Source organism: Mustela nigripes, chromosome 4 (genome assembly GCF_022355385.1).
Source record: "Mustela nigripes isolate SB6536 chromosome 4, MUSNIG.SB6536, whole genome shotgun sequence".
NCBI classification, from domain to species: Eukaryota; Metazoa; Chordata; class Mammalia; order Carnivora; family Mustelidae; genus Mustela; species Mustela nigripes.
This window is the reverse complement of record NC_081560.1, coordinates 13,442,839-13,468,990: the sequence shown is the minus strand read 5'-3', so window position 1 is coordinate 13,468,990 and position 26,152 is coordinate 13,442,839. Positions and strand designations below refer to the sequence as shown.

General features: G+C 48.4%; 2 protein-coding genes across 12 annotated transcripts in view; one reads left to right on the top strand and one right to left on the bottom strand.

Annotated features, from left to right (window-relative positions):
• Positions 1-4,265, bottom strand: part of SLC37A3 (solute carrier family 37 member 3) — a 50,040-nt gene extending 45,775 nt beyond the window's left edge. For 7 of the 10 annotated variants that reach the window (XM_059396273.1, XM_059396278.1, XM_059396282.1 and 4 more), the window contains exon 1: positions 4,140-4,265. The gene's annotated coding sequence lies outside the window, so the exon portion shown is untranslated. Of the gene's footprint in view, positions 1-4,079 lie in introns of all 10 variants that reach the window. The other 3 variants (XM_059396274.1, XM_059396280.1, XM_059396281.1) reach the window with 2 other exon arrangements.
• A 5,658-nt stretch (positions 4,266-9,923) lies between these two features.
• Positions 9,924-24,302, top strand: RAB19 (RAB19, member RAS oncogene family). 2 transcript variants are annotated; one of them, XM_059395601.1, is made up of 5 exons: positions 9,924-9,985; positions 10,189-10,330; positions 12,914-13,135; positions 15,984-16,167; positions 23,230-24,302. In XM_059395601.1, the coding sequence occupies exons 3-5, from the start codon at positions 12,935-12,937 to the stop codon at positions 23,496-23,498; spliced, it is 654 nt and encodes a 217-aa protein (XP_059251584.1). In that variant the 5' UTR covers positions 9,924-9,985; positions 10,189-10,330; positions 12,914-12,934; the 3' UTR covers positions 23,499-24,302. The 2 variants fall into 2 exon arrangements, with proteins under 2 accessions (XP_059251584.1, XP_059251586.1); XM_059395603.1 differs by lacking the exon at positions 9,924-9,985 and having other exon boundaries at positions 10,044-10,341.
• Positions 24,303-26,152: the final 1,850 nt, after the last annotated feature.

Sequence of the window (26,152 nt, the reverse complement as noted above, 5' to 3'; positions counted from 1 at the left end):
TCCCAAGACTGATAAAAATACAAAACTCTTTACCATGGCCTTCAAAGCCTGAATACCCCCAGTCCTCCAGTGTACAATAAGAAGGTTAAGGTGGGGGAGAGCAGTGGAGCTGACAGTGGTGGCTGGCAAAAGGAGGCTAGAGATGAAGGAGGAGACTGCCTGAGGCAATGCTTTCTGAGAGTTTTTTTTATTGTTTTATTGATTTTCAATAGGTTATACGTACATAAGGCAGAAAAATCAAAAGACAGCAAAAGGTATATACAGTGATGTCTCCCTCTCTGGTCTCATCACCCTGTGCTCCTACATCCTCACAGAATCTACCCCTGTGCATACACTCCAGGCAGAGCCCCTCAGACCTACACATCCACAAAAGAGCATATTACGTGCACTATTCTGCACTTTTTTCTTTTCTTCACTTACCAGAAGTTAGAGATCTCTCCTTATCCACACCTACAGAGTTAGCACATTCCAATCTCCTACCAGGTATCTGGGTGGTTCCCAATCCTTTGCTAGGATGGAGCCGCCATTCTTGGACACGGTGAGGCTCTAACCCATTTCCTTCCTCCTCTTTGCCCACCCTCCTCCCCACCCTTGCCAGTACCACTCGTCCCGATTCATGGCAACCTCCCCACACCTAATTCTTCTCCTGTCCCTGAGCCGTTTCTTGCTTTGAGCCTTTGCATTTGCTGTTCCACTGCCTGAAATGCTCTTCCCCTGGTTCCTTGCAAATGGCTTGTTCTTTCCTTTTCTTGGCTCATCCTCAAGTCATCTCCCTCATTGTGTGCCCTGACGGTCCTCTCTCTACAACGCTTGGGGCAGTCACTCAGTGACCTCTCTCATCTCTGTCTCTGTTTCTTCCCTTCATAGCATTGCTACCAATCGAATTATTCCCATTTAACTGTTTACATATGTACTGTTCGTCTACAAGCTCCCCCAAAACAGTGAGCTCATCTGTCTTAAGTCCACAGCTGTATCTCCAGCACCCTGTATCAACTGATGCTTTTAGAAGCATCAATAAAGGGGCACCTGGGTGGCTCAGTGGGTTAAGCTTCTGCCTTCGGCTGGGGTCATGATCTCAGGGTCCTGGGATCGAGCCCCTTATCAGGCTCTCTGCTCGGCAAGGAGCCTGCTTCTCCCTCTCTCTCTGCCTGCCTCTCTGCCTGCTTGTGATCTCTCTCTCCGTCAAATAAATAAATAAAATCTTTAAAAAAAGAAGAAGAAGCATCAATAAAGATTTTGTGAATGAATGAATCCTTTGACCATAACCAACAATGAACAGTTTCAAAGTGCCAGGCACTGTGCTAGGTACTTGCCCTGAACTAGAACATATAGTTCTCACATCTTGGAGATGAGAAAACAGATTTTATAAAGTAGTATCTCTTTTTTTTTTTTAATTTTTTAAAAATATTTTATTTATTTATTTGACAGACAGAGATCACAACTAGGCAGAGAGGCAGGCAGAGAAAGAGGGAGAAGCAGGCTCCCTGCCAAGCAGAGAGCTCAATGTGGGGCTCGATCCCAGGACCCTGGGATCATGACCTGAGCTGAAGGCAGAGGCTTAACCCACTGAGCCACCCAGGTGCCCCTAAAGTAGTATCTCTCATTAGATGAAGCTAGCATGCAAACCCAGACCTGACCCTAGTCTCTATGCTATACTGTATTTAAAAAAAAAAGGTTAAAATATCCCAAGTTGGGTAAAACATAGTAATCAGAAATAGCTCACCTTAAGCTTAGAGGTATAAATTCAGAATGGAAACAAAAAAACCAAAACCCACACTTTATCACTAACAGTGTAACCCCTATTACTCAAGGTGTAGCACATTAGATAGGCAACGACTTACTTCTCAGATTTCAGTTTTTATATTTGCAAAGGAAAAAGATTATGTGTACTGAAATATAGAAAGGCAGCTGGAAGAGTATTAAACATATAGTTGAGTTTCGCTATTTTGAGAGTACTGCGTATGTTGTAATTTAGCACCTCAGCGCTTGACACTTATGCAAATATCCTTTTCATCCCACATTATCTGATTTGATGCCATTTACTTGTACTACCTGAACCCTTTTACTCAAAACTGAAGTCTTCTGTAATTTTTCTCTCTTCTTAAATTGTTGCATTACCACATATGTAAAGTACTTAACCTTTACCTGTAAATTTTTCTTGTCTTATTCTAGGGTTCCTAAAACTACATTCTTCCTACATTTTAAACATATTCCAAAGACAAGAAGTTTCTAAGATACAAATCTTTCCCTCTTGGAGCACCTGGCTGGTTCAATAGGTTCAACATGCAACCCTTGATCTTGGGGTATGAGTCTGAGATCCACACAGGGGGATAGGTTGTATTTAAAAAAAAATCTGGGTGCCTGGGTGGCTCAGTTGGGTAAGCATCTGCCTTTAGCTCAGGTCATAATCCCAGGATCCTGGGATCGAGTCCCACCTCAGGCTCCCTGCTCAGTATGGACTTTGCTTCTCCCTCTCCCTCTCCCTCTCCCCCTGCCCCAACTGTGCTCTCTCTCGCTCTCTCTCTCAAATAAAGAAATAAAATCTTAAAAAAAAAAAAAAAAAAACCCTGCCCTCTCCTAGCCAAAGACTTATACTCCAGTTAATGGTCAGTGCCGTGACATTTCATTTTGTCTGGGATGAAGAGGAACAAAACACAACCTGTGATGATACACTTGACCCTGAAAGCTAGAGAGAAAACAAGACATTGCACTGACTTTATTTATTTATTTGAGAGAGAGAGAGAGCATGCACACCAGCAGGTTGAGTGGCAGAAGGGGAAGCAGACTCTCCGCTGAGCACAGAGCCGGACAGAGGAACTTGGGCTTGATCCTGGGACTCCAGATCATGACCTGAGCTAAAGGGAGACGCTTAACGGACTGAGCCACCCAGGCATCCCTCACTTAAATTTTATAAAAGTACTGTTTCAGGTCATTTTCTGATGGAAATCAAAGATTAACAAGAGAGGGGGCGCCTGGGTGGCTGTCAGTCAACCATCTACCTTCGGCTCAGGTCATGATCCCAGGGTCCTGGGATGGAGGTCTGCATCTGGCCCCTGCTCAACGTTGAGTCTGCTTCTCCCCAACCCTCTGCCCCTCCTCCTGCTCATGCTCTCACACTCGTTTTCAAACAATTCAAAAATCTTAAAAAAAGAAATACACTGGCTAACTGAACATACTGAAAAAAAAAAAAAAAGAAGAAGAAGAAGATTAACAGAAGAATGATGCTAGGTGAAGCCATGTGTAGCAAAAGGCATTAAAATTCAAGTTGGAACCACAGACCCTTCAATGGGCCTCAACTCCCTCATTTAAGAACTACACGAGAGAAGTTTAGACAGTTCCTAGTACAGAGCCTGGCACACAGCAAACATCCACCAAATGGCAAAGACATATCCAGCACCAAGACACTGAAGAAAGGGAGCAATTAAGATTCAGATTTCCGTCACCCCAGGAACATACTCTTCTCCCTATAAACATTCAGTAATGTTACTATGAGCTCACCTACCATCTTATACTTCAGGAAACGCCAAAAACCCTGTGGACGCGTTCCCATTATCCCCTGCCAAAAGTGAGAATAAAAAGACCACATTCTGCAAGTAAGAATACTGGGAGAATGACGAATAAGTAATGTGACCAAGGAATGTGGTCAAATTCCTTGACTGAGGCCACAGCAGTTGCCAGAACACGAAACTCCACTAAGATCCTTCTAAGCCCTCTGGCCTCCGCGCGTTTTATCCCAAAAGCCTCCCTTCCCCCCCTACCTGAAAAGCCTCCCTTCCCCGGCTCTGACCGACAGCCCTGCTCCCGCACGGGAGCCCTCGTGGCGCGGCCCGTTCCCGACTCTTCCCGAGGGCCCTCCGCGTTCCTCCCGCCCCCCTCCCGCTGCGGTCCTCGCCCGCCCGGCCCGGCCCCGCACCCCCCGCACCGAGGGACGACCCCGGGAAGCGGCGGGAGCGGCTGCCCGCCCGCCCAGCCCACGGCGCCACACCCACCGGCCGCTCCCGCCGCATCTCCGCGTCGTCGCCCTCCCCTCCATGGAAGCCCCCCGGACCGCCCTCGCGGGCGGCGCCCCCACACCTCACCCCAAGCCGGGATCCGGCCCCTCCTCGGTCGGCCCCCCCCGCGCGCCCGGGCTAGCGCACCCGAGAGCCGCTGCAGTCGTCGTGCTGCGGCCCACCGGCCCGCTCGCTCCGCTGCCCGTAGCCCCTCGCCCGCGTCGCCACCTCACCCGCCGCTTGGCGGCCAGGGTTTCCGGACGCTCACGTGACCCGCCCGTCTCCAAGGCATTCTGGGAGCTGTAGTCCGACCGCGGCCTCACCTGCGGGCCGCCGGGGTAGCTGGGGGAGGCCGAGGGAGAGGGAGCACTGCGGCCTCGGTGAACCTGGCTGCCGGGCTGGGGCAGGGGACGGTGGCCAAGAGCCTAAACTGGAAAATGGCAGTGAGAGATAAGATATAATCTGGAGAGAACAGCTATCTAGGTCATCTTTTTTCAGGAAAGCTTTACTCTGCTCTTTCTTTTTATAATAAATAACATGTTGCTGGGGCGCCTGCGTGGCTCGGTGGGTTGAGCCTCTGCCTTCGGCTTGGGCCCTGGTCTCAGGGTTCTGGGATCCAGGTTGGCATCAGGTTCTCTGCTCCACAGGGAACCTGTTCCTCCTCCTCCTCCTCCTCCTCCTCCTCCTCCTCCTCTCTCTCTCTCTCTCTCTCTGCCTGCCTCCCTGCCTACTTGCGACCTCTCTCTGTCAAATAAATAAATAAAATCTTAAAAAAAAATAAAATAAAAAAGGAACATTCTGCTAAGTTTGCTACTGACCAGCCAGCCATAAGGGCATAAGCTTTAGATCTTTGATTAAATTAATTAAATGCAGTGGCCCCTGTAATCTGCCAGTATCGTTCACCATTCTGCACTCCACCCCACCAACCCAGACAAACAGATGAATGTGAAGATCCTAATAGCCTCTCAAAAAATTCAAAGGCCTTAGAACACAGGACTTAAAAGTGGAGTCTACCGCCCTCCTGGGCTCTCTTTCAATGCTTGGGGAAGTACAACTTAAAAAAAAAAAAAAAAAAAAAATCTCCCAACCCAGAAAACCTCTCTATAAAGAGAGCAGAGAAAGAAAATGGGTTTACTCCTGGGTAAGCATTAAACCAGAAATGTAACACTCATGGCGAACAATGAACAAACAGATTGCAAAAAGACAAAGGAATCTCCCGCATATACAGCCAAGCAGATATTCCCTTACATGTGTGTTCTCAGGATAAACAATCACCAGTCCCCAAACAAGATGACTTGACAGGACATTTTGTTACATATAGTTGGTCCTAACTTTATCGTGGTAACTGGGGAGACTGCTTAGGTTGGCTTATCCAAAGGAGAAACAAAGCTCTTGTATCTTTAGGATAAGAGATAGTGTTACAAATTGGAGGAAGGCGCCCAGGGAAGTTAGGCTTTTAGCCACCCTGGGAACTGGCAGACTGGAGCACTCCTGGGATGTTTATTTCAAAATATGGCTCCCGGGTCCTGGAAAGGCTCCTGATTGTAGACTGACAAAAGATTATTTAGCCATTATGAAGCTATTCGTCTATTTGAAAGGGATCAATAAAGAAATTGTTAAAGAAAAAAAAGAAAAAAAAAAGCAGGATGGAGGTGGGAGTTCTTCCTTAGTTTTTCTCTTCCCTTCATTCTAAGGGAAAATCAAACCTCTTATTTTCACTTTGTTTGCCTTTACACAATGCAATTGTAGTTCTGTTTCCAGCCGTTGGAGAGTGTGACTGGGAAAATGTGATGTCAGGTTGAGCAAAACCAAACCAGCCAGTTCACTTTTTTAAAAAATATTTTATTTATTTATTTGACAGAGATCACAAGTAGGGAGAGAGGCAGGCAGAGAGAGAGGAAGGGAAGCAGGCTCCATGCTGAGCAGAGAGCCCGATGTGGGGCTCGATCCCAGGACCCTGGTTTCATAACCTGAGCCAAAGGCAGAGGCTTTAACCCATTGAGCCACCCAGGCACCCCAGCCAGTTCACTTTTATTTAAAAAAATACAATGTAGAGGAGTCCCTGGATGGCTCAGTTGGTGAAGTGTACAACTCTTGATCTTGGGGCAGTGAGTTCGAGCCCCATATTGGGTGTAGAGATTACTTAACAAAATCCACATATACGTGTTGGAATATTATTCAGCCTTTAAAAGGAATGAAATTCTGACACATGCTACACCATAAATGAACTTGAAAGCATTATGCTAAATGAAATAAACCAGTCACAAAAGGACAAATATTGTATGATTCCATTTACATGAAGTACCTAGAGTAATCAAATTCATAGGGAGAGAAAGTCGGATCATGGTTACAAGAGGCTGAGGGGGAAGAGAAATGGGAGTTATTGTCTAATGAGTCGAGTTTCATGGTGACATAAGAGTCCTGGAGCTGGGTACCAATGATGGTTGCACAACGCTGTGAATATATTTAATGTCGTTGAACAGAACACTTATAAATGGATAAAATGGGGGCACCTGGGTGGGTTCAGTCGGTTAAGCATCTGACTCTTGATTCTGGCTCAGCTGGTGATCTCAGGGTAGTGAGACTGAGCCTAGTGTCCATCACTCAGCACAGAGTCTGCTTATGATTCTCTCCCTCTGGTATTAGGCTTAGCGAAATAAGTCAATCGGAGAAAGACAACTATCATATGATATCCCTGATATGAGGAAGTGGAGATGTAACATGGGGCATTTGGGGGGTAGGAGAAGAATCAATGAAACAAGATGGGATCGGGAGGGAGACAAACCATAAGAGACTCTTAATCTCACAAAACAAAGGGTTGCTGGGGGTAGAGAGGTAGGGAGAGGGTGGTGGGGTTATGGACATTGAGGAAGGTATGTGCTATGGTGAGTGCTGTGAAGTGTGTAAACCCAGTGATTCACAGACCTGTACTCCTGGGGCTAATAATACATTATATGTTAATTTAAAAAATTTAAAAATTTGTTAAAAAAAAATTCTCTCCCTCTCTGCCCCTCCCCACACCAGCTCGAACTCTCTCTCAAAAAAAAAAAAAATGGCTAAAATGGTAACGTGTACCTATTGTGAAACATCTGTTTGCATGTACAGATGTGTATGTATATGTATGTGTGTGCAGAGAGGGTGTGAATAAAATAAGTATAGGGGCGCCGGGGTTGCTCAGTTGGTTAAGTGTCTGCCTTCAGCTCAGATCATGATCCCAGGGTCCTGGGGGACACATTACTCAGTGGGGAATCTGTTCCTCCCTCTCCCTGTGTCTCTTCCCTGGCTCATGCTCTCCCTCTCTCTCTCTCTCTCACTCTCTCAAGTAAATAAATAATATCCTTTTTAAAAATAAAATAAAATAAGTATACAACTTATGTCACTACCACGCAGGTCAGGAAACCCACACCATGCTCTCTGCACTCAACGTCATGTTGGTGGAGAGGGTCTGGTGGAGGAGGTCAGAATCTCTCTCTCAATCTCCATAACCAGACAGACATTTTACTGTTTTATTTTTTTAAGGTTTTATTTATTTATTTATTCGTGAGAAAGAGAGAAGGAGAACATGGCAGGGGGTAGAGGGAGAGCAGGGAGCCTACAGAGCTCGATCCTAGGCCCCTGAGATCATGACCTGAGCCAAAGGCAGAGGCTTCATGGACTGAACGACCCAGGTGCCCTAGACATTTTACTATTTGATTTCTACTTCTAGATGATCTCCAAGTACTGGGGCCGAGTCAGCTGACTTTTATTTTTCCTTCTCCAGTAACCATTACCAGAAGAAGAAACCATTTTGACACCCAGCCTCACTGACATGAGCATCCAGTGGGTTTTATTTCCTGCCTCCCGCCCATACAGGGCAGTGGATCTTGACCTGTCCATCTTTTTCCACTGGTGGACCTCTGCCTGTGGCTCTCCAAGTAATGACAGGCAGTGACGACCTTGGCAGTGCCTTTGTTTTCGTGCTGTACCTGCCAGCACTGGGTTTATGACTCCAGAGAGAGGTTCCTGAAAAGTGATGTGTAAACGGAATATGAGGTAAGATAAATTATAACTTACAGGTTTTCTGAAGGAATCATTGGAAGAAATGCTCTTGGAAAACTCTCAGGGCTTCACGATGTTTTTAGACTCAACCCACAGTAAGAGATACATTTTACATCACGTGGGACATCCATGCCTGGACACGCCTGACCCAAACAGTGTACAAAACACCACTTAGCCCCACTGCTGGAGATACCTTCTGAAATTTTGTCCTATTTTACTCTGTAAAAATGCTGGTTGCGGGCCACCTGGCTGGCTCAGTAGGCAGAGAATACTGACTTTCAGGCTCAGGGTCATGAGTTAAGGACCCATGCTGGGCATGGAGCCTTTAAATATATTTATTTTTTTTTTAAGATTTTATTTATTTATTTGACAGAGAGAGAGATCACAAATAGGTAGAGAGACAGAGAGAGAGATGAGGAGAAGCAGGCTCCCTGCAGAGCAGAGAGCCCTATGCGGGACTCGATCCCAGGCCCCTGGGATCATGACCTGAGCCGAAGGCAGAGGCTTAACCCACTGAGCCACCCAGGCGCCCCTATTTTTTTATTTTAAACGATGTCATTTATTTATTTGAGAGAGAGAGTGAGAGAGCATGAGAGGGGAGAAGGTCAGAGGGAGAAGCAGACTCCCCATGAAGCTGGGAGCCCAATTCGGGACTTGATCCCGGGACTCCGGGATCATGACCTGAGCCAAAGGCAGTCGCTCAACCAACCGAGCCACCCAGGCGCCCCAGCATGGAGGCTTTAAGAAAAAAATGCTGGTTGCCACCCACAAAAATGGATTTTATGACTCATTAACAGGTCTCAGCCCACAGTTTGAAAACACAATACCAGTTTAAATATTTTATTAACCCGATGTTTCCGTTTTGCACAGGAGAGCTGAACTGCCCACACCTCACATTCCACATCATAGAGAAAGTGCAGTCCGTAAGATATGACAAGCAGTCCCTCTTCCAGATTCTGTGGAGGAAAAACTTAAGGAAAACTCGCCTCAACTGTAGGTTTCTACAGCCAGTAGGAGACTGATAAACTCCAGGTTTTCTCAGACCTGGAAATTAACTTTCCATCTGCCATAGATTTTTTGAGAAAGGAAAACAAATGTTTTTCAGCTCTTTCTTCCCATGTAAGTTCAGAGTTTTGTTTTGTTCCCTTTTTTATTTATTTTTATTTTTTTATAAAGATTTTTATTTATTTATTTGATAGAGAGATCACAAACAGGCAGAGAGGCAGGCAGAGAGAGAGGGGGAAGCAGGCTCCCCGCTGAGCAGAGAGCCCGACGTGGGGCTCGATCCCAGGACCCTGAGATCATGACCAGAGCCGAAGGCAGAGGCCTAAACCACTGAGCCACCCAGGCGCCCCTTGTTCCCTTTTTAAAATCTCCTCTTTGGGTCGCCTCCTTTCTCTCCATGGCTCTCCAGAAAGAGTCAAGTCCACAAAAGAGTCAAGACCTAGAGCTGTCGGGTGCCGCCTGGGTGGCTCAGTGGGTTAAGCATCTGCCTCCTGCTGGGGCCATGATCCTGGGGTCCTGGGATCCAACTCCGTGCTCAGCGGGGAGCCTGCTTCTGCCTCTCCCTCTGCCTGCCACTCCCCCTGCTCCTGCTCTCTCTCTGTCAAATGAATAAATAAAATATTTTTATTTCTTATATTTATTTATTTATTGGACACAGAGATCACAAGCAGGCAGAGAGGCAGGCAGAGGGAGAGGGAGAAGCAGGCTCCCCGCTGAGCAGAGAGCCGGATGTGGGACTCGATCCCAAGACCCTGGGATCATAACCTGAGCTGAAGGCGGAGGCTTAACCCACTGAGTCACCCAGGCGCCCTAAATAAAATATTTTTTTAAAAAAAGACCTAGAGCTGTATTCTCCTTGGCCTTGCCCCCCTCAACTTGCCGCCCCACCCCCATCCCAGCCAAACGAGGGACCCCAGGAAAAACCGGGGGCAAGGGTTGCAAAAGAGGAGGTGAGTAGAAGGAAGGAACGGGGCGGCTGAATAGTTAAGGGTCCTTTTCGTCCGGCTTTGCGAGGAGACGCAGGCTGGGAGGGCAAGCTGCGTGCGCGGGGCGCGCTGGCCACAGCCCCTTACCTTGCACTTGTACCCGAGGGCAGCTCGGCGCCCGGCTCGGGGGCGGTGGGAGGACTCGAGCTTTCCTTTCACTTTCTCAGGTCGCCAAACCCGACACCTGGGGACTGAACCAGACCTCCCACCACGCCCGCCCGGCAGGAGGAAGGCAGGCGCGCAGGGCCGGGAAAGAAAACGAGAATCAAGTCAACATTACCTGCCGGCGGAGGTGAGCGAGTCAGCCAGGTAAGCGACAGGTGAGCCAGGAAAGTGGAGGCTGCAGAATGCGGGACGGAGGGCATCGGGTGGGTGCGCACTGCTCGTTTGTGCTTGCAGGGGGCACCGGCTAAGGTGAAGAGGGCTTTTGGCAAAGCCCCCCTCCCCCCCAACCCAGGAGGACTTGCTGGGGGAAGGGGGCAGTAAGGTCCCCCGCTCAAGTTACAGTGATATGACACCGGAAGTGGAATGGCCTTCTTTATTTGAAAAGCCAGAAGGGAAAAAAGTAGTTTCATTGTGTCTTTATCTGCCAGGTCATTTGCCATAGGTGGTTTCAGAGGCGCCCAAGACAGGTGCTGGGAGCCTTCCTGGTCCGTTTAAAGTGCACGGTTTTCACTACAGATTGTGGGTCTGTGTGCTTTTTAATTTGTGTGATGATGGAGACTTGTCCTCTTCAGAGAAAACCGAAAAATAAAACTGGAAGAAATGGAGAAAGGGGTCGTAAGGCAGGAGCAACGGGAAGCACGTCAAATTTAATCAGTGAATGGGAGAAGCTTCCATGTATTTTTTTTTTTTTTAAGATTTTTTTTTTTTTTTTAAGATTTTATTTATTTATTTGACAGAGAGAGATCACAGTAGACAGAGAGGCAGGCAGAGAGAGAGAGAGAGGGAAGCAGGCTCCCTGCGGAGCAGAGAGCCCGATGCGGGACTCGATCCCAGGACCCTGAGATCATGACCTGAGCCGAAGGCAGCGGCTTAACCACTGAGCCACCCAGGCACCCGCTTCCATGTATTTTTATGAAACACTGGCTGAGGCGACCCAACATGCCAGCATGAAGGGCAGTTGAAAGGCCTGGGGATATTTGCCTTGAGGGAACTGTGTGTGCCGACTCGGATTTCTGCTGGGCTGTCATGTGAAACAGGAATCTGCCAAGTCCTGGCACAGCCTGAGGGGATACAGATGGAAGCCCCAGGGAGATGGAGTTCACCCCCATGTAAGCTAGAGCTGGACATGCCACACGGATTTTTGCAGGAGGTAGGGAGTTCCCTGTCATCGAACATCCCAAGTGTAGGTAGATATGGAAGCAGAAATGCTGAGGGGAATGAAGTTTTGGGTGAGTCAGTGTGCTGCTCAGTGCTCCCCAAACTGGGATGGTCATCGGAATCCCCCGGGGAGTGTATGCCTGCGGGGGTGGTGGGGGTGTCTTTAAATATATTCGGCAGATCTCAGATGGGCTCTAGCCATAGATCTAATTATCTCCTCCCAACAGTTGTGACATAATCAGTTAGTTTGGAAAACACTGTCATCAGGAACTTTAAAGTTTTTTCCCAATCTATAGTAAAATATACCATAAACACTTGAAAAACATGGTTTTCATTTTGAGGGTTTTTTTTTAAAGGTTTATTTATTTATTTATTTATTAGAGATTTTATTTATTTATTTGACAGAGAGAGATCACAAGCAGGCAGAGAGGCAGGCAGAGAGAGAGGAGGAAGCAGGCTCCCTGCCGAGCAGAGAGCCCGATGCGGGGCTGTATCCCGGGACCCCGAGATCATGAACCGAGCCGAAGGCAGAGGATTAACCCACTGAGTCACCCAGGCGCCCCTAAAATTTATTTATTTTTAAGTTATTTCTCTATCCAATGTGGGGCTTGAACTCATGACCCTGAGGTCAAGAGTCACGAGCTTTACTGACTGAGCCAGCCAGATCCTTTCCTGGTCAAGAAAACCAAAAGAAAAAGGCCACATCATTATTCCCCAAACTGACTTCTGTCACGTCTTGCTGGTCCTTGCTGCTGGTTGCCTCAACAGTCTGTCTTCCCTAGCTGCGAGTTTTCCTCCCCGCCAGAAGGATGTAGGATGACAGCGAGACGTGTCCACCAGCTGATGAATGGCAGCTAGAACCCTCCTGTAGGCATCTCCTCTGCCTTCCGCTGCACTCAGGGCGCTTGACAGAGCCTGGGGCACTTCCTTGCCTCAGTGACGAAGATTTCAGTCAATGCTGTCCTCTGATAGTGTCGCTTGTGTGCTAGGCCCAAAAGAGAATGGCAGTTAAACCTCTTCAGATTTTTTTATTTTTAAAGGATTTTATTTCTTTGAGAGAGAGAGGTGAGGGGCAGAGCAAGAAGCGGATTCCCTGCTGAGCAGGGAGCCCGGTCACAGGACTCTGCAATCTTGACCTGAGCTAAAGGCAGTCACTTAAATCGATTGAGCCACATAAGCACCCCAAACCTCTTCATTTTAAAGTAATGCCAACCCACGTAAGCCAGGTGTGGGCGTGTGACGACAGCTCCTCTGTACCTGACCAGGAATTAATATCCTTCTCCCTCAAGACTGTGAGTGCTGGGACACCTGGATGGTTCGGTGGGTTGGGCCTCTGCCTTCGGCTCAGGTCATGATCTCAGGATCCTGGAATTGAGTCACACATTGGGCTCTCAGCTCAGCCGGAAGCCTGCTTCCCTCTCTCTGTCAAATAAATAAATAAATGTTTTTTTAAAAATGTGAGTTCAATGAATGAATAACCTCCCTTTCTCTTGTTCTGTCTTACATCCCGAGTGTCTAGAACAGTGCCTAGCTCACTAGAGAGATGCTGGATTCTTTCTTTTCTTCCAGGTGCATTCTAGGGCAGGAGCCATGCAGTTCTCTAGTTCCTCCAGGGGAGCAGATGAGAATTTTGACTATTTGTTCAAGATCATCCTCATTGGGGATTCCAATGTGGGGAAGACGTGTGTGGTGCAGCATTTCAAATCTGGGGTCTACACAGAGACACAGCAGAACACGATTGGGGTGGACTTCACTGTGCGCTCCCTTGAGATCGATGGCAAGAAAGTGAAGGTGAGAAAGGCTTGGGGTTGGCTCCTCCTCTCTTAGCTAGAGTTCTCTTTCTTTTTCTTTTTCTTTTTCTTTTTTTTTAAGGATTTTATTTGTTTGAGAGAGAGAGAGCAAGCGAGCACGAGTAGGGGTAGGGACAAGGGAGAAGCAGTCTCCTTGCTGAGCAAGGAGTGGATGTGGGGCTCAGTCCCAGGACACGGGATCTTGACCTGAGCCGAAAGGAAATGCCCAAACAACTGAGCCACCAAGGCACCCCTTAGCCAGAGTTCTTAACACCAAAACATGTGCCTAAGGAATAAAAGATTTAAATATAAAACATGAAATCATAAGAACACCAGAAAAAAGATCATTGAAATATTTATCATTGTAGAGTGGGGGAATCAGCCTTTTTTTCTTAAGATTTTATTTATTTATATGAGGGAGAGAGACAGATTGAGAGAACGAGTGGGAAGAGGGGCAGTGGGAGAAGCAGACTTCCCGTGAAGCAAAGAACCCAAAACAGACTCGATCCCAGAATCCTGAGATCATGACCTGAGCCAAAGGCAGACGCTTAACTGACTGAGCCACCTAGGAGCTTAGCAGCCTTAATTTTTTATATATATATTTTTTTGTTTTTAAATGCTTTTAAGTATTTATTTAAAAGAGAAAGGGAACACAAGCAGGGGCAGTGGGAACAGGACAAGCAGACTCCCTGCTAAGCACAGAGCCTATCGCAGGGCTAATCCCAAGACCCTGAGATCAGGACCCAAGCCAAAATCAGAAGCTTAACTGACTGAGCCATGCAGGTGCCCTGGGAAATGAGGCTTTTAAGAACAGAACCCAGAAGCCATAAAGGAAAAGATTGCTCAATCATAACTACTTAAAGGCCAAATTTATACATCTCTATATAATGATATAAAGATCAAATTCTACATCCACAAAAATACCATAAACAAAGTCAAAGGATGAATGACAAACTGGAAAGAAGTATTTGCAAATATGGAACTGACAAAAGGCTAATTTCTTTAATGTGAAAGGAGCCCCAGTAAGTATCTAGGGAAAAGACTAACAACCAAATACAAAAAGTAGGCAATCTATTCATTGGACACAATTGTTATTTCATAAATTTGGTAGAACCAGCTCAGAAATGTATGTCTAGATAGAAAGGTGCCCAGCCTCACTCATAATTTGAAAAGTGCAAATTTGGGGTGCCTGGGTGGCTCAGTGGGTTAAAGCCTCTGCGTTTGACTCAGGTCATGATCCCAGAGTCCTGGATCAAGCCCCGCATCAAGCTCTCTGCTCAGCAGGGAGCCTGCTTCCTCCTCTCTCTGCCTGCTTCTCTGCCTACTTGTGATCTCTGTCAAATAAATAAAATCTTTACAAAAAAAAAAAAAAAGGAAGAAAGAAAAGTGCGAATCTGAATAACAGAGACTATCTTTTACCCATTTGATTAGAAAAGATCAAAGTGTTTGTGAAAGTGTAAAGCACGGTCATGCTTGGAATCTTAATTAAATAAAAATAACAGTAATAAAACATTTTGGAGACAAGAATATTTTATTAGATGATACCAAGGAATATTAAGTAATACCAAGGAATTCTTGGAAAGCTGATTAGCTATGATTATGGCATCGTGCTTATATAAGAAAATGCCCACTTTTGAGACAAATGAAATGACATGAAGCCTGGGATTCGCTTTAAAATAACACCTCATGGGGCGCCTGGGTGGCTCAGTGGGTTAAGCCGCTGCCTTCGGCTCAGGTCATGGTCTCGGGGTACTGGGATCGAGTCCCGCATCGGGCTCTCTGCTCAGCAGGGAGCCTGCTTCCCTTCCTCTCTCTGCCTGCCTCTCTGCCTACTTGTGATCTCTCTCTGTCAAATAAATAAATAAAATCTTTAAAAAAAAAAAATAAAATAAAAAATAAAATAAAATAACACCTCAAAGAAATCAACGGAAAGGGCTGGATAAAGCAAGAATGTGAAATCTTGTCTGGATAATGTCTATGTGATGGTTGTTTGTTTTATTCTCTCTAGTTTGGGGTATGTTTGCATCTTTAAAAAATTCATTTTACGGAGGTGCCTGACCGGTTCAATCAGTAGAGCGTGCGAGTCTTGATCTCAGGGTCACGAGTACATGCCCCATATTGGGTGCCAAGCTGACTTAATGAAATAATTCATTAATTAATGAGTACAATAGTATGAGAGAGTGAACAAAAGGTACCTTTGGACATGGTGGGAGGCTGTGCTGTGCCGGTGGGTGTCCCTGTGTGGGATGGTCTTTGAGAAGGTATTCTGAGGACACTCCTAAGCAGACACAACTGAGCGATCCTTTAAAATCAGATGGGTCAGCCAGTGCTCTCATCTTGGGTGGGATCAACGAGCAGGTTCAAAAGGTAAACAAAATCTTGGGGCGCCTGGGTGACTCAGTGGGTTAAGCCTCTGCCTTCGGCTCAGGTCCTGATCTCAGGGTCCTGGGATGGAGCCCCACATCGGGATCTCTGCTCGGCAGGGAGCCTGCTTTCCCCTCTCTCTCTCTGCCTGCCTCTCTGCCTACTTGTGATCTCTGTCAAATAAATAAGTAAAATCTTAAAAAATAAAAAAAGGTAAGCAAAAGGTCAACACCAGACCCGAGACATTGACTCCACCTCTCCGACTGAAGTGTCCCTTGGGTGGTGGGTCCCAAACCTGAAAGCACATCCCAGATCACCCTGAGAAGCAAAGGTTAACACGGATCCCTGCGCCCCACTCCTGACCTACTGAGTGTCTGTCTCCAAGTGAGACTCAGGAAGCTGCCTTTTGTAGACAACTCAGGTGAGCAAGGTGCCGTCAGACACAGGAACTCCTGATGTGGACCCCCCTCTCCTGCCCCTTCCAGATGCAGGTGTGGGACACGGCGGGCCAGGAGCGTTTCCGGACCATCACTCAGAGCTATTACCGCAGTGCCCACGCCGCCATCATCGCCTACGACCTCACCCGACGGTCCACCTTCGAGTCTGTGCCTCACTGGATCCACGAGATAGAAAAATACGGAGCGGCGAACTTGGTCATTATGCTGATTGGTATGGCATTTTCCAAGCATTTCGATATCCTTCCCTGGCCCCCTCTGCAGATGCTCAGCTCTCTGGGTGTTTCTGATGGCAAGGGGACGTGGAATCATACAAAAGTGCTAGTGGTGGACGGGCCTCAGAAAGTGGTTGGCCCCCAAACTCCCATCAGATTCACTTGAGAATGTGGAGGGTGGGGTATCAACTTGTTAATAATACAGACTCCCACCTAAGGCCCTGCCCTAGAATGTCTGGTCCTGGAGGCCCGGGATGGGGCCCAGGCTTCTCGATGAAGGCATCACACCCCAACTGATTTGATGCAAATGCCTGTGGACCACAGAGGAAATACCCTGTAGGCTGAGGTCCACGGTAACAGATGACTCCAAATCCCCAAGGGGGCTGTCCGGAGGCATGGGACCGTACCCATGAATGACTCCTCACCTAAGCAACTTTTGATGACCAACCCCCCTCAAAATGGACAGCAACTTGAACCGCGCAAAGGAAACGGTCGGCTTCACGAGAGCGGCCCTACTATACATCCGGAAGGCGGTAACATTTCCATCCCTTCTCTGTAGTTCCAGTTCTGCGATCAGAGCTGCCTTTTCCTCCCTCCTATGAACACAACTGCTAACCAGTGGCTGCTTCATTTTAGCAAGACGGTTTGGGCCCCTGCTACCTACTCAAAGTGTGGTCTGAGGGCCAGCAGTGATCAGCGGCAGTTTGTAAAAAAAAATGCGGTGATCTCAGGCCATATCCCAGACCTCCTGAAGCAGAATCTTCATCTTAAGAGGATCCTAAGGAGATTTGTAGGCAAATGGAAGTTTGCACAGCACCAGGTCTAGCTGTGAGATTGAGAAGGAGCTAAGTAAACACACCATGGTTTAATGGCTGATTCATCCTCTGACAAGCAGGTCCTAGCTCTGTGGCCAGTCTCTGAGCCTCAGTTCCTGGTCTGTAAAATGTGACTAATACTCAATGGGTTGTGGTAAAAAATTTAATGAGATACTGTATATGCATTGCTTAGCAATGCCTGGCACCAAGTAAGTGTTTAATATAAACCGTAGGATGTGTTCTAGGAAGTTTGTTTGAGGAACTGTCTCTTCTATGTTCCAAATAATTCAGGGCTTATGGTGAGGGTGCCAACTTCCTAGGCCCTAGGAAAAGCCAGCATTGAGCCCCGGTCAGAACAGGAGCCACAGTCAAGCCAGCCGCCTTCGCCCACCCCTCCCCCGCCCCGACAGGCAGGATCTGTGCATCCCCCTCTCAGGGCTGGGCTCTGGGAACCAGCCTCCTTGTTCTGTACTGTGCACCTGCTTCCTCTCCCTCAGAGCTGCTTTTCATGCCTTACTCGTGGAGTCTCTCAAAGCATCACCCCCCACCTGCTCCTGCCACAAGCCCCCTCATTCTCTATCTACTCACTCACGAGCAAATCCCACTGTCCTGTTCGTTCCTTCTTCTCATGGCAAAGGATGACCCAGGCTGCTGGCCACCCCGAGGACGGGCAAGTCTGGGCGAGGTGCCTACCTGAGACTAAGAGCCGGGTGCCGGCGGTGAGGGCGGTCACAGGATGCAAAGTCTGGGCACGGGTAGGAGGTCACTGGCACGTGTTCTGAGCACATCGGGCCCATTCCTTATTACTGCCATGATTGCAGAAAGGGTGTTTTGATTCGTAGTTTGGCCTGTCATATGCAGACTTGAAGGGAATGCTGCTTTGAAGCTCACACCACTCCTCCTAACTTGAGAAAGTCATTCCAGAGCCTAGAGCACGCTCCCTCCTTCCCGCTACCTCAGATCAAAAGCCCCCGATTCCACAGTCTGCTGCCAAAGTGGATGCCCCTCCCTTCCTGTACACTCCTGTTCTCAGAGTGGGGTTCCCACATGGCAGAAACCAGGCAGGAGAGACCAGTGAGGCCTCCCCGCAGAAGACACCTTGTCTCTTTGGGAGGACTGAGATCCCTCTCTCTCCTGTAGCTTCTCACCCGAAGGCCCCCTTTAGGACCAGAAACTTTTGTAATTTGACTTTTGATATAAATGCTTCTATAAGCAGAGTCCAGAGTTTGACTGCAGCTCCCTGATGGGTGGGGCCCCTCCTGAGGACCAGGGCTGGTGCTAGGGAGCTGCTGGTGACAGGGGACTCGAACTGCTTACCCGACTCCGGCTACAATTCTGAGCCCTCTGAGTCGCTGCATTTACCTGGATTTCGGTCAGACCGATTGGGGTTCAATCCCCACCTTTGCCCTTCCCCTCTGAACTTGGGCTCATTACTCTAATTTCTATTTCCTCATCTATGAAACTGATGCCTGCTTCAGGTGCACTGTTGGGTTGAATGGATATATGGGAAGCACTTGCACAATGCTAACACCTCAGTAAGGGGAAGCTGTTATTTCCAGATCGAAGAGGCGGGTCTGCTGTGCCAGACAGAGGGGCTAAGTAAGAGGCCCCGTGGCTGGAGAGCAGAGCCGATGGGGAAGGCCACCCATGACCTCAGGGGCTGAAAGAAACCCCACCAGAAGTAGTAGCTCCCTGAGAAGGGACACTCAAGGGTGGAAAATGTGCATCTCACTGAAGGGAATGAAGATGTTCCTTTTTTTTTTTTTTTTTAAGATTTTATTTATTTGAGATCACAAGTAGGCAGAGAGGCAGGCAGGAGAGAGATGAGGAAGCAGGCTCCCTGCCAAACAGAGAGCCCAATGCAGGGCTCGATCCCAAGACCTTGGGATCATGACCTGAGCTGAAGGCAGAGGCTTTAACCTACTGCACCACTCAAGCGCCCCGAATGAAGCCATTCTAATCACACTTGAAGTTACCCCAGGAAGATGGACTGACTCTCTTTTCCACTAAATGCCTGTACTTCCCACAATGAAGCAGTTCTTCCTCGGGGCCTGGAAGTTGGGCAAGGCAAAGCTGCATGCCCCAGGGCCCCTTCCCTTCCGAGCTGTCTTTGGAAGACAGCTCCCTTTCTCCACCATGCTGGGCCTCCCTTGCAGTCTCTCCCCAGAGCACCCTCAACTAATTTCTCTGCTGCAGACACAGATGGGGCAGAGGAGGGGGTAACAGATGCTAGGATGGGGGTGGCTCAGTGGGTTAAGCCTCTGCCTTCAGCTCATGTCATGATCGCAGGGTCCTGGGATCGAGTCCCACATCCAGCTCCCTGCTCAGCGGAGTCTGCTTCTCCCTCTCCCTCTGCCCCCACCTCCCTCTCGTGCTTGCTCACTCTTTCTCTTGCTGTCTCAAAATCTTTTTTTAAATGATAAGATGTTGCAGGATTTCCAGGAATCTCACAGCTGTCGTGGCACTTATTCCCCAGTCTGTTATTCCTCGCAATCATCCGGTTCTAGGAATGACCCCAAAGATGGCCACGATGTGTCAGCTTATGCCGTGTCCAGTCCCCAGGGCTGACACAACGGCTCTTCCTGTTTTTGTCTCTGTGGCCTCCATGCCTTAATCTAGACAAGTCAACTTGCTGTTCCCTCACAGAAGTGTCCTCGCCCCCACTGTCTTCCTTCCGGTTTCCACATTTCTCTTCGCACAGGTGTCTCTCTCTTTCACAAGTTTACCGCAGCCTCTCGGAGACGTTCCTACAAAGGTCAGAGATGGTTGTGCACCGATTTGTACTCCTCCTCTCCAGCCATTTACTGGAAGACCAGCCCCTCGGTCGTGTCCCTGTGTTTAAAATCCTTGGGACCCCCCACTTTCCCCCTGGAGAAGGCTGGCTCTTACCTTCTCCTCATCGTCTGCTGTTTGTGACCTCCTGGCTCTTGGTACCCCCCATCAGAGGGAAAACTCAGAAGCCAACTTCCTTTACAGGTTACACAGGATGCTCTCTGACTTCCCTCAGCACCTGCTTTGTCCCCTTAGGATTTCAGGCAAACGTCCCACTTCCACTGCTGTTCTATTTCCAGGTCCCCAGTCTCTCAGAAAAGAACTCTTCATGCCTAAGATTTCAGCCCTCAGATCTGTCAGATCTCAGAAGACTGTGTTCTGTGTTATGTGACACCCTGAGTAGGTCTGAGCCAACACCCCGAAGTCTAATGCATCCTTATTTATTCAGTGCAGGGCAATGTGCAACCTAGTCATACAAAGCAGGTTGAATAAAAACTTAAAAGTGCCAGTTTGGGGCAGATTTTACCATCAGAGGAATGACCAAATACACCTAGGGGTTTCCCAGGTTTTTGGATCTGGGAAATGTGGACAAGGGATTATACACCTGTGCTATGAACAACTGTTACCGGTCACCGGGTCCTCTGCCTGTATATCTTCATGGCTTGTGTCGGATCAGAAAGTTCTTGTAGTTTATTGACTCAACTGTCTGTGTGTCTATCCGGTCTCCCTGACAAGATGAGAACGCCTTCCTTCTGGGCAGGAACATCTCTCTGGGTGCCCCACACACAGCCCTTAGCAAGCAAGGGCTCAGACCGCAAGTGGCGAACACACGGTTTCTTTCCGTGTCCAGGTGTCCCGGCGCATCTCCACGTGTGCCGCCCCCAGCAGCGGAGAGGCCGGGCACTGGACAGAGGGGGCTGCTGACCTGCCATGGCCATGGGGCAGGCTGGCGGGGAGCAGGTCCTAAAAAGCAGAACCAATGCACCTGAGCCCAGCACCCACAGCTCCGAGGGAGGGATGCAAGGAGCAGACCACACTTCCAGCTCGGGGACGCCCGCTCCTCTGGCATCCCTTCCCCCACCTGCCTTCCAGAGGCAGCGCTGTGCGCTGAGCTTCAGCCTCCTGGGCTGGAGATGCGCGTGCAGCTAGCTGTGTTGAAGATCCGTGCCTGCCTGAGTCAGTCTCCAGTGGCTGCTGGGGCACAGAACCATAAACCGAGCAGCTCAAACTTGTGGGAAGGTGTTCTTGCTCAATTCCGGAGGCCAGAAATCTAAACCCGCTATCAGTGGGCCAAAACCAAGGCATCCGCAGGGCCACACCACACCGCTCCAGGGGCTCTGGGGACTCTGGGGGAGAATTTGTTCTTTGCCTCTTTCAGCTTCTGGCGGCTGCCACGGATCTCTGCTGTGGCCACAACACCCAGTGTGTACGTCCCTCTCCACCTCCCCTCCTGCGCCTGTGAAGTCCTCCCCCAGCCCACGCAGCAGGTTACATGGGGCTGTATTGGAGCCCAGGCAGCTAACCCAGGACCCTCTCCCCATCTTCAGATTTTTTAAGATTTTATTTATTTATTTGACAGACAGAGATCACAAGTAGGCAGAGAGGCAGGCAGAGAGAGAGAAGGAAGCAGGCTCCCCACTGAGCAGAGAGCCTGATGTGGGGCTCGATCCCTGCATCCCGAGATCATGACCTGAGCTGAAGGCAGTGGCTTTAACCCACTGAGGCACGCAGGTGCCCCCCATCTCCGGATTCCTAACATCTGCAAAGACCTTTCTTCCAAATAAAGTAGTATTTAGTCTCCAGGGATTAGAACCTGGTTATCTCTGTGACTCAAGTGTTCAGTCCAGCTCCATAGGTAGGTGGTGTCTCAGACTGAACACTTGTAGAGCGGTTCCCTCAGCCCTGAGCTGACCCTGCCTGACAAAGGGATGGAGTCAGGTACTCTTTTGAATTATTTTATTTAGGGGCGCCTGGGTGGCTCAGTGAGTTAAAGCCTCTGCCTTCAGCTCAGGTCATGGTCCCAGGGTCCTGGGATTGAGCCCCCCATCAGACTCTCTGCTCCACAGGGAGCCTGTTTCCCCCCCCCCCCCCCCGCCTACTTGTGATTCCTGTCAAATAAATACATAAAATCTTAAAAAAAAAAAAAAAGAGTTGGCCGCTTAACCAACTGAGCCACCCAGGCATCCCCTAAACAGACATTTTTAATTTCAGTATCTGTCAGTCCATCAATCTTTCCCCAGTGATCCAGTGCACACCTCTGCATACTGTTCACGGTATGCTAGACACCTCCCTGACCTGAAGGTCCTCCTTCAACAACCTGTGAGTCTTTAACTGTTCCTTTTTTTTTTTTTTTTTTTAAGATTTTTATTTATTACAGAGAGAGATAGTGAGAAAGGGAACACAAGCAAGGGGAGCTGGAGAGGGAGAAGCAGGCTCCCCACTGAGCAGGGAACCTGATGCAGGGCTTGATTCCAGGACCCTGAGCTCAAGGCAGACACTTAATGGCTGAGCCACCCAGGCGCCCCCTGTAATTGTTTCAAAATGAAAAATTTTCAAGGTTTTCTTGGTGGGGACAGTTAATTATGGGAAAAAGGGTCTAAGAAAGCTCCTTTAAAGGAAAAAACACCAGTTGAGAAACACCAGTCTGGCCCATCTCGGTTACCATAGATTTGTAATAAATCCTGAGGTCTTGTAGAAAAAATCCTGTGGAAAACAATTTTACCTCTGGCTTACTGCCTCAGAGAAATCCAAGTCCAATGACTGGAGGTCTGTGGGGGTAAGTGGGAAGTCAAGAGATGGGTCACTCTTCCTTCTGTAACCGTGTTCACAAAACCCGTCACTGAACGTTCCGGGGTGATAGGGAATGTTCTATATCCTGAGAGGAATGATGGTTACAGGGCATGTCCGTTTGTCAGCATTCACGAACTGCACACTGGCAGTCTGCATCTGACTGTATTTAAGTCACAGCTAAATCCTGTGTTCATCCCACACCTTCAATCCCACAAATCCTAATCACAATCCCCTCTGCTAGCCCAGGGCCCATCCCACAGTATGCAACCCTTTGTGGTTTGGGAAAGGGAGCAGAAAGAGAAACAAGATTTGAAGGAAGCAGCAAAAAGCCCAAGACACCCGCTCTGGCACTGTTTTTACCTTGTTAGACTTAGAAGGAAGGAATGACTGTCGCTCCCTAGAACGGAGGGGCTCCACGGGTCCCTCCCGATAAAACACCCCCCTCCAGCCCATTTCTCCAAGCTCCTCAAGATCTCATTTGACAGTGAATTAAGACAATGGCTCTGTTTTCATCATCAGGGGTTTCATCTTCAGTAAATCTGCCCACAATGGCTGTTCAGGGATGAATCATGCATGCCTATCACTGAACTAAACTGTTTCTATTAAAGGTTCATTAAAAAAAAACAACAACAACAACTCAGATTCAGTTCACCCATGGAACATCTGCTTCTCTCTTGCTCCCAGGGAACAAGTGTGACCTGTGGGAGAAACGGCATGTCCTGTTTGAGGATGCCTGCACCCTGGCTGAGAAGTACGGCCTTCTTGCTGTTTTAGAAACATCTGCCAAGGAGTCTAAGAACATAGACGAGGTCTTCATGCTGATGGCCAGGGAGCTGATCGCCCGCAACAGCCTGCACTTATTTGGGGAGAGCCCTGTGAACAGCCTGGCCCTGGATTCTAGGCCAATCCTTGTGGCCCAGGATCCGAGGGAAAAGACCCACTGCTCGTGCTGAAATGTGCACGAGGCCAGCCGCAGCCAGGAGACGCCACGTTGGACATGAAAAGTAGCCGGATACCCTGTCGTCGGCCACGCAGCATCTCAAACCAAAGCAGATTTGCCGCTGGTCCTTAACCCTTCCCACCCAGATGGGGACCACTGTGCCTGGGTTCACACCCCAGGCCAGACCTGCTGCCTCTGCACAAAGCCACACCACTGTTTTCTCTTGGCTCTGCTTTGGACTTGAAGGCAGGGGTGGGTAGGAAGACAAGGTCTGCTCTTCCTTATACTTCCATTTTGTCTCCCCAACCCTTCCAACCATTTCCTACTGAATTCTGCTTCTTGCTTGAAGGTAGTGAAGAAAGAATAAAGGAGGGATATCAAGAGAGGGGAGAGATGTTTAGAACATTCCAGAGCGGTTTTAAATAGCTGGGGTGCAGAGGAGGGTGTGTGTAGGGGGAGCCTGACGTGGAAAATCAGAATGCTGTTCAACTTTTGCTTCCTGAAGTTCACACCTCAGGTCTTTAGTTTGAGGAGCAAAGCCTTGACATCAAGACCATCAATATTGTCTAGCCGAAGGGTCAGGAGCCATGAGATGGAGACCGAACTGATCTTACTCTACCCTAGTGGGGCTGATGTGCCCACCCTCCTAGAATGTGGGAGATGCGGACAATTTCCTTCTACAGTACCTGTTAGACGAAAACTCACTTCTGAATTGAAATCCAGTTGAGTCCTAGATGAATGTCAAGCCAATACTGGCCTCGCTGAGTGCCCCCCTCCTTGCGGGCTATGTATAGAACCTGTGAATAAACAACATTGTTTTTCAAAGTTCCCTGGTGGTTGCTGCTGGGGCCCATCTTATAATTGTAGTTAAGAACCACAGGGCTAGAGCAGACGCAACCAATATCCGTGGGGTGGGGACGCACCCCAGAGCACCACCCAGACCCTGGGACCAGCACAAACAGCCACTAACCATGGGCAGCTCCTGAGTACTTGAAATGTGGTTCGTTCGAATTTGAGCTGAGCTCTAATTGTAAAATACACACCAGAATTTGAACACTTAGTGCATATACACAAGAAGAGTAAAGTATCTTACAATCATTTTATATGGATTGTATGTTGAAATGGTATTTTACATATCCTAGGTTACATGAACATAGTAACGTTTCACCTTTTTTCCCCCACTTTTTAAAATGTGGCTACTAGAAAAACTTAAATCACGCATGTGGTTCACACCATGTATGTTATCAGGCAATACAATGAAGCAATGCTCCTCGAAGTGGAGCTCACCAACCGGACGTGTGAGACTGGCCAGGCCATGCTCGGTGCCAATTCTTGAGCTCCATGATTGGACAGAATCAAGATCTTTTCAGAATTCCACATTCACCCAAGCTTGCCGGCCAAGTCTTCCCCACACTGAAATGTTCAAATTGTTCCTGTGTAGAGATGGGGAAGGCAGCACAGTTAGGAGGAAGATCATAGAGAATTAATCACACTTTATTTTGTTTTCCTTAAGATTTTACTTAATTGTTTTGAGAGAGGGAACATGAGCGAGGTGGTGGTCAGAGAGAGAAGCAGACTCCCTGTGGAGCTGGGAGCCCAATGTGGGACTCGATCCCAGGACTCCGGGATCACGACCTGAGCTGAAGGCAGTCGCCCAACCAACAGAGCCACCCAGGTGCCCCAATTAATCACGTTTTAATTCGTTTCACTCTATTTCACTCCGTATTTGTTGGAACTCACCTTTAGGAAGCATGAGGGAAATCGAGCTCCAGGCCAGAGAGAACACATTCATCGGAGATCGACCGCTTTCATCTTCCTGTTATGTTCTAGAGGAAGGGGGAGGCACAGCAGCCTCTCACGGGCAGATCAGGAATGTATCCGTACGGAGCCTCTGCAGGATATTCCGAGGAGGCGAGCAGCAGATAGTTGTTACGGAAGTAAGGAAAACTGAGAGACGGAGTGAAGGGGCTGAGAATGATAGGAGAGTTAACTGTTTCTGTGCACGTCAATCCCAATGCTCTCAAGACCTCATCCCCGGCTTCGCGGGTTACGCCCTCTGGGGATCAGCTGGAATTAAACAATTCCTTCCAGCAGGGTACACGTGTGAGAACACGGCCCCCTGAACACCATCATACTGTAACTCACCAACCCGGGCTTCTGCCGAAATTACAGGACTTCCACAGAAACCCTCATGGAAAGGGACTTAAAGGGTATCCAGCGTGGAATGATGGGGTCACTGAGTGCAGGGGCACAACTCCTGGGGTTCAGGGCAGCGTCGTAACCCAGTGAAGCCAGCTCGGCAGGTTCCCCTTTAGAGGACGTGGCACCCAGGAAGGCTGTGTGTTGCTGAATTCTGGTTATTTTTTTTCACATCCCCAAAATTGTGTAGTTGGTGATGAGTTATGTGAAATTAAATTCTAGAAGGGACACTTTGGAAGGATAGTAAGATGGCAAAGGCCTCAATATTTTGTCTGCCAATGTCAAGTACGTTTCCATGTGTGAGGCAATCTTTCAGTTAATATTTCATTATTCAGAGAAAAGTTCTGAACCTCTCTCCCCTTCTGTTACTGGAAAGGTCAATTCGTAGTCATGGGAATAGGACTGCAACGGTATTAGTAATGGCAAACACATAGAGCAATTACTATGTGCCCAGTGCCATACCAAACA

What these genes read in the sequence shown, in the direction of transcription:
- RAB19 (XM_059395601.1), top strand. Translation starts at nt 12,935, where the DNA reads ATGCAGTTCTCTAGTTCCTCCAGGGGAGCAGATGAGAATTTTGACTAT. An exon ending in TCGATGGCAAGAAAGTGAAG is followed by an intron (nt 13,136 to 15,983) that starts GTGAGAAAGGCT and finishes TGCCCCTTCCAG; the next exon opens with ATGCAGGTGTGGGACACGGC. An exon ending in CTTGGTCATTATGCTGATTG is followed by an intron (nt 16,168 to 23,229) that starts GTATGGCATTTT and finishes TCTTGCTCCCAG; the next exon opens with GGAACAAGTGTGACCTGTGG.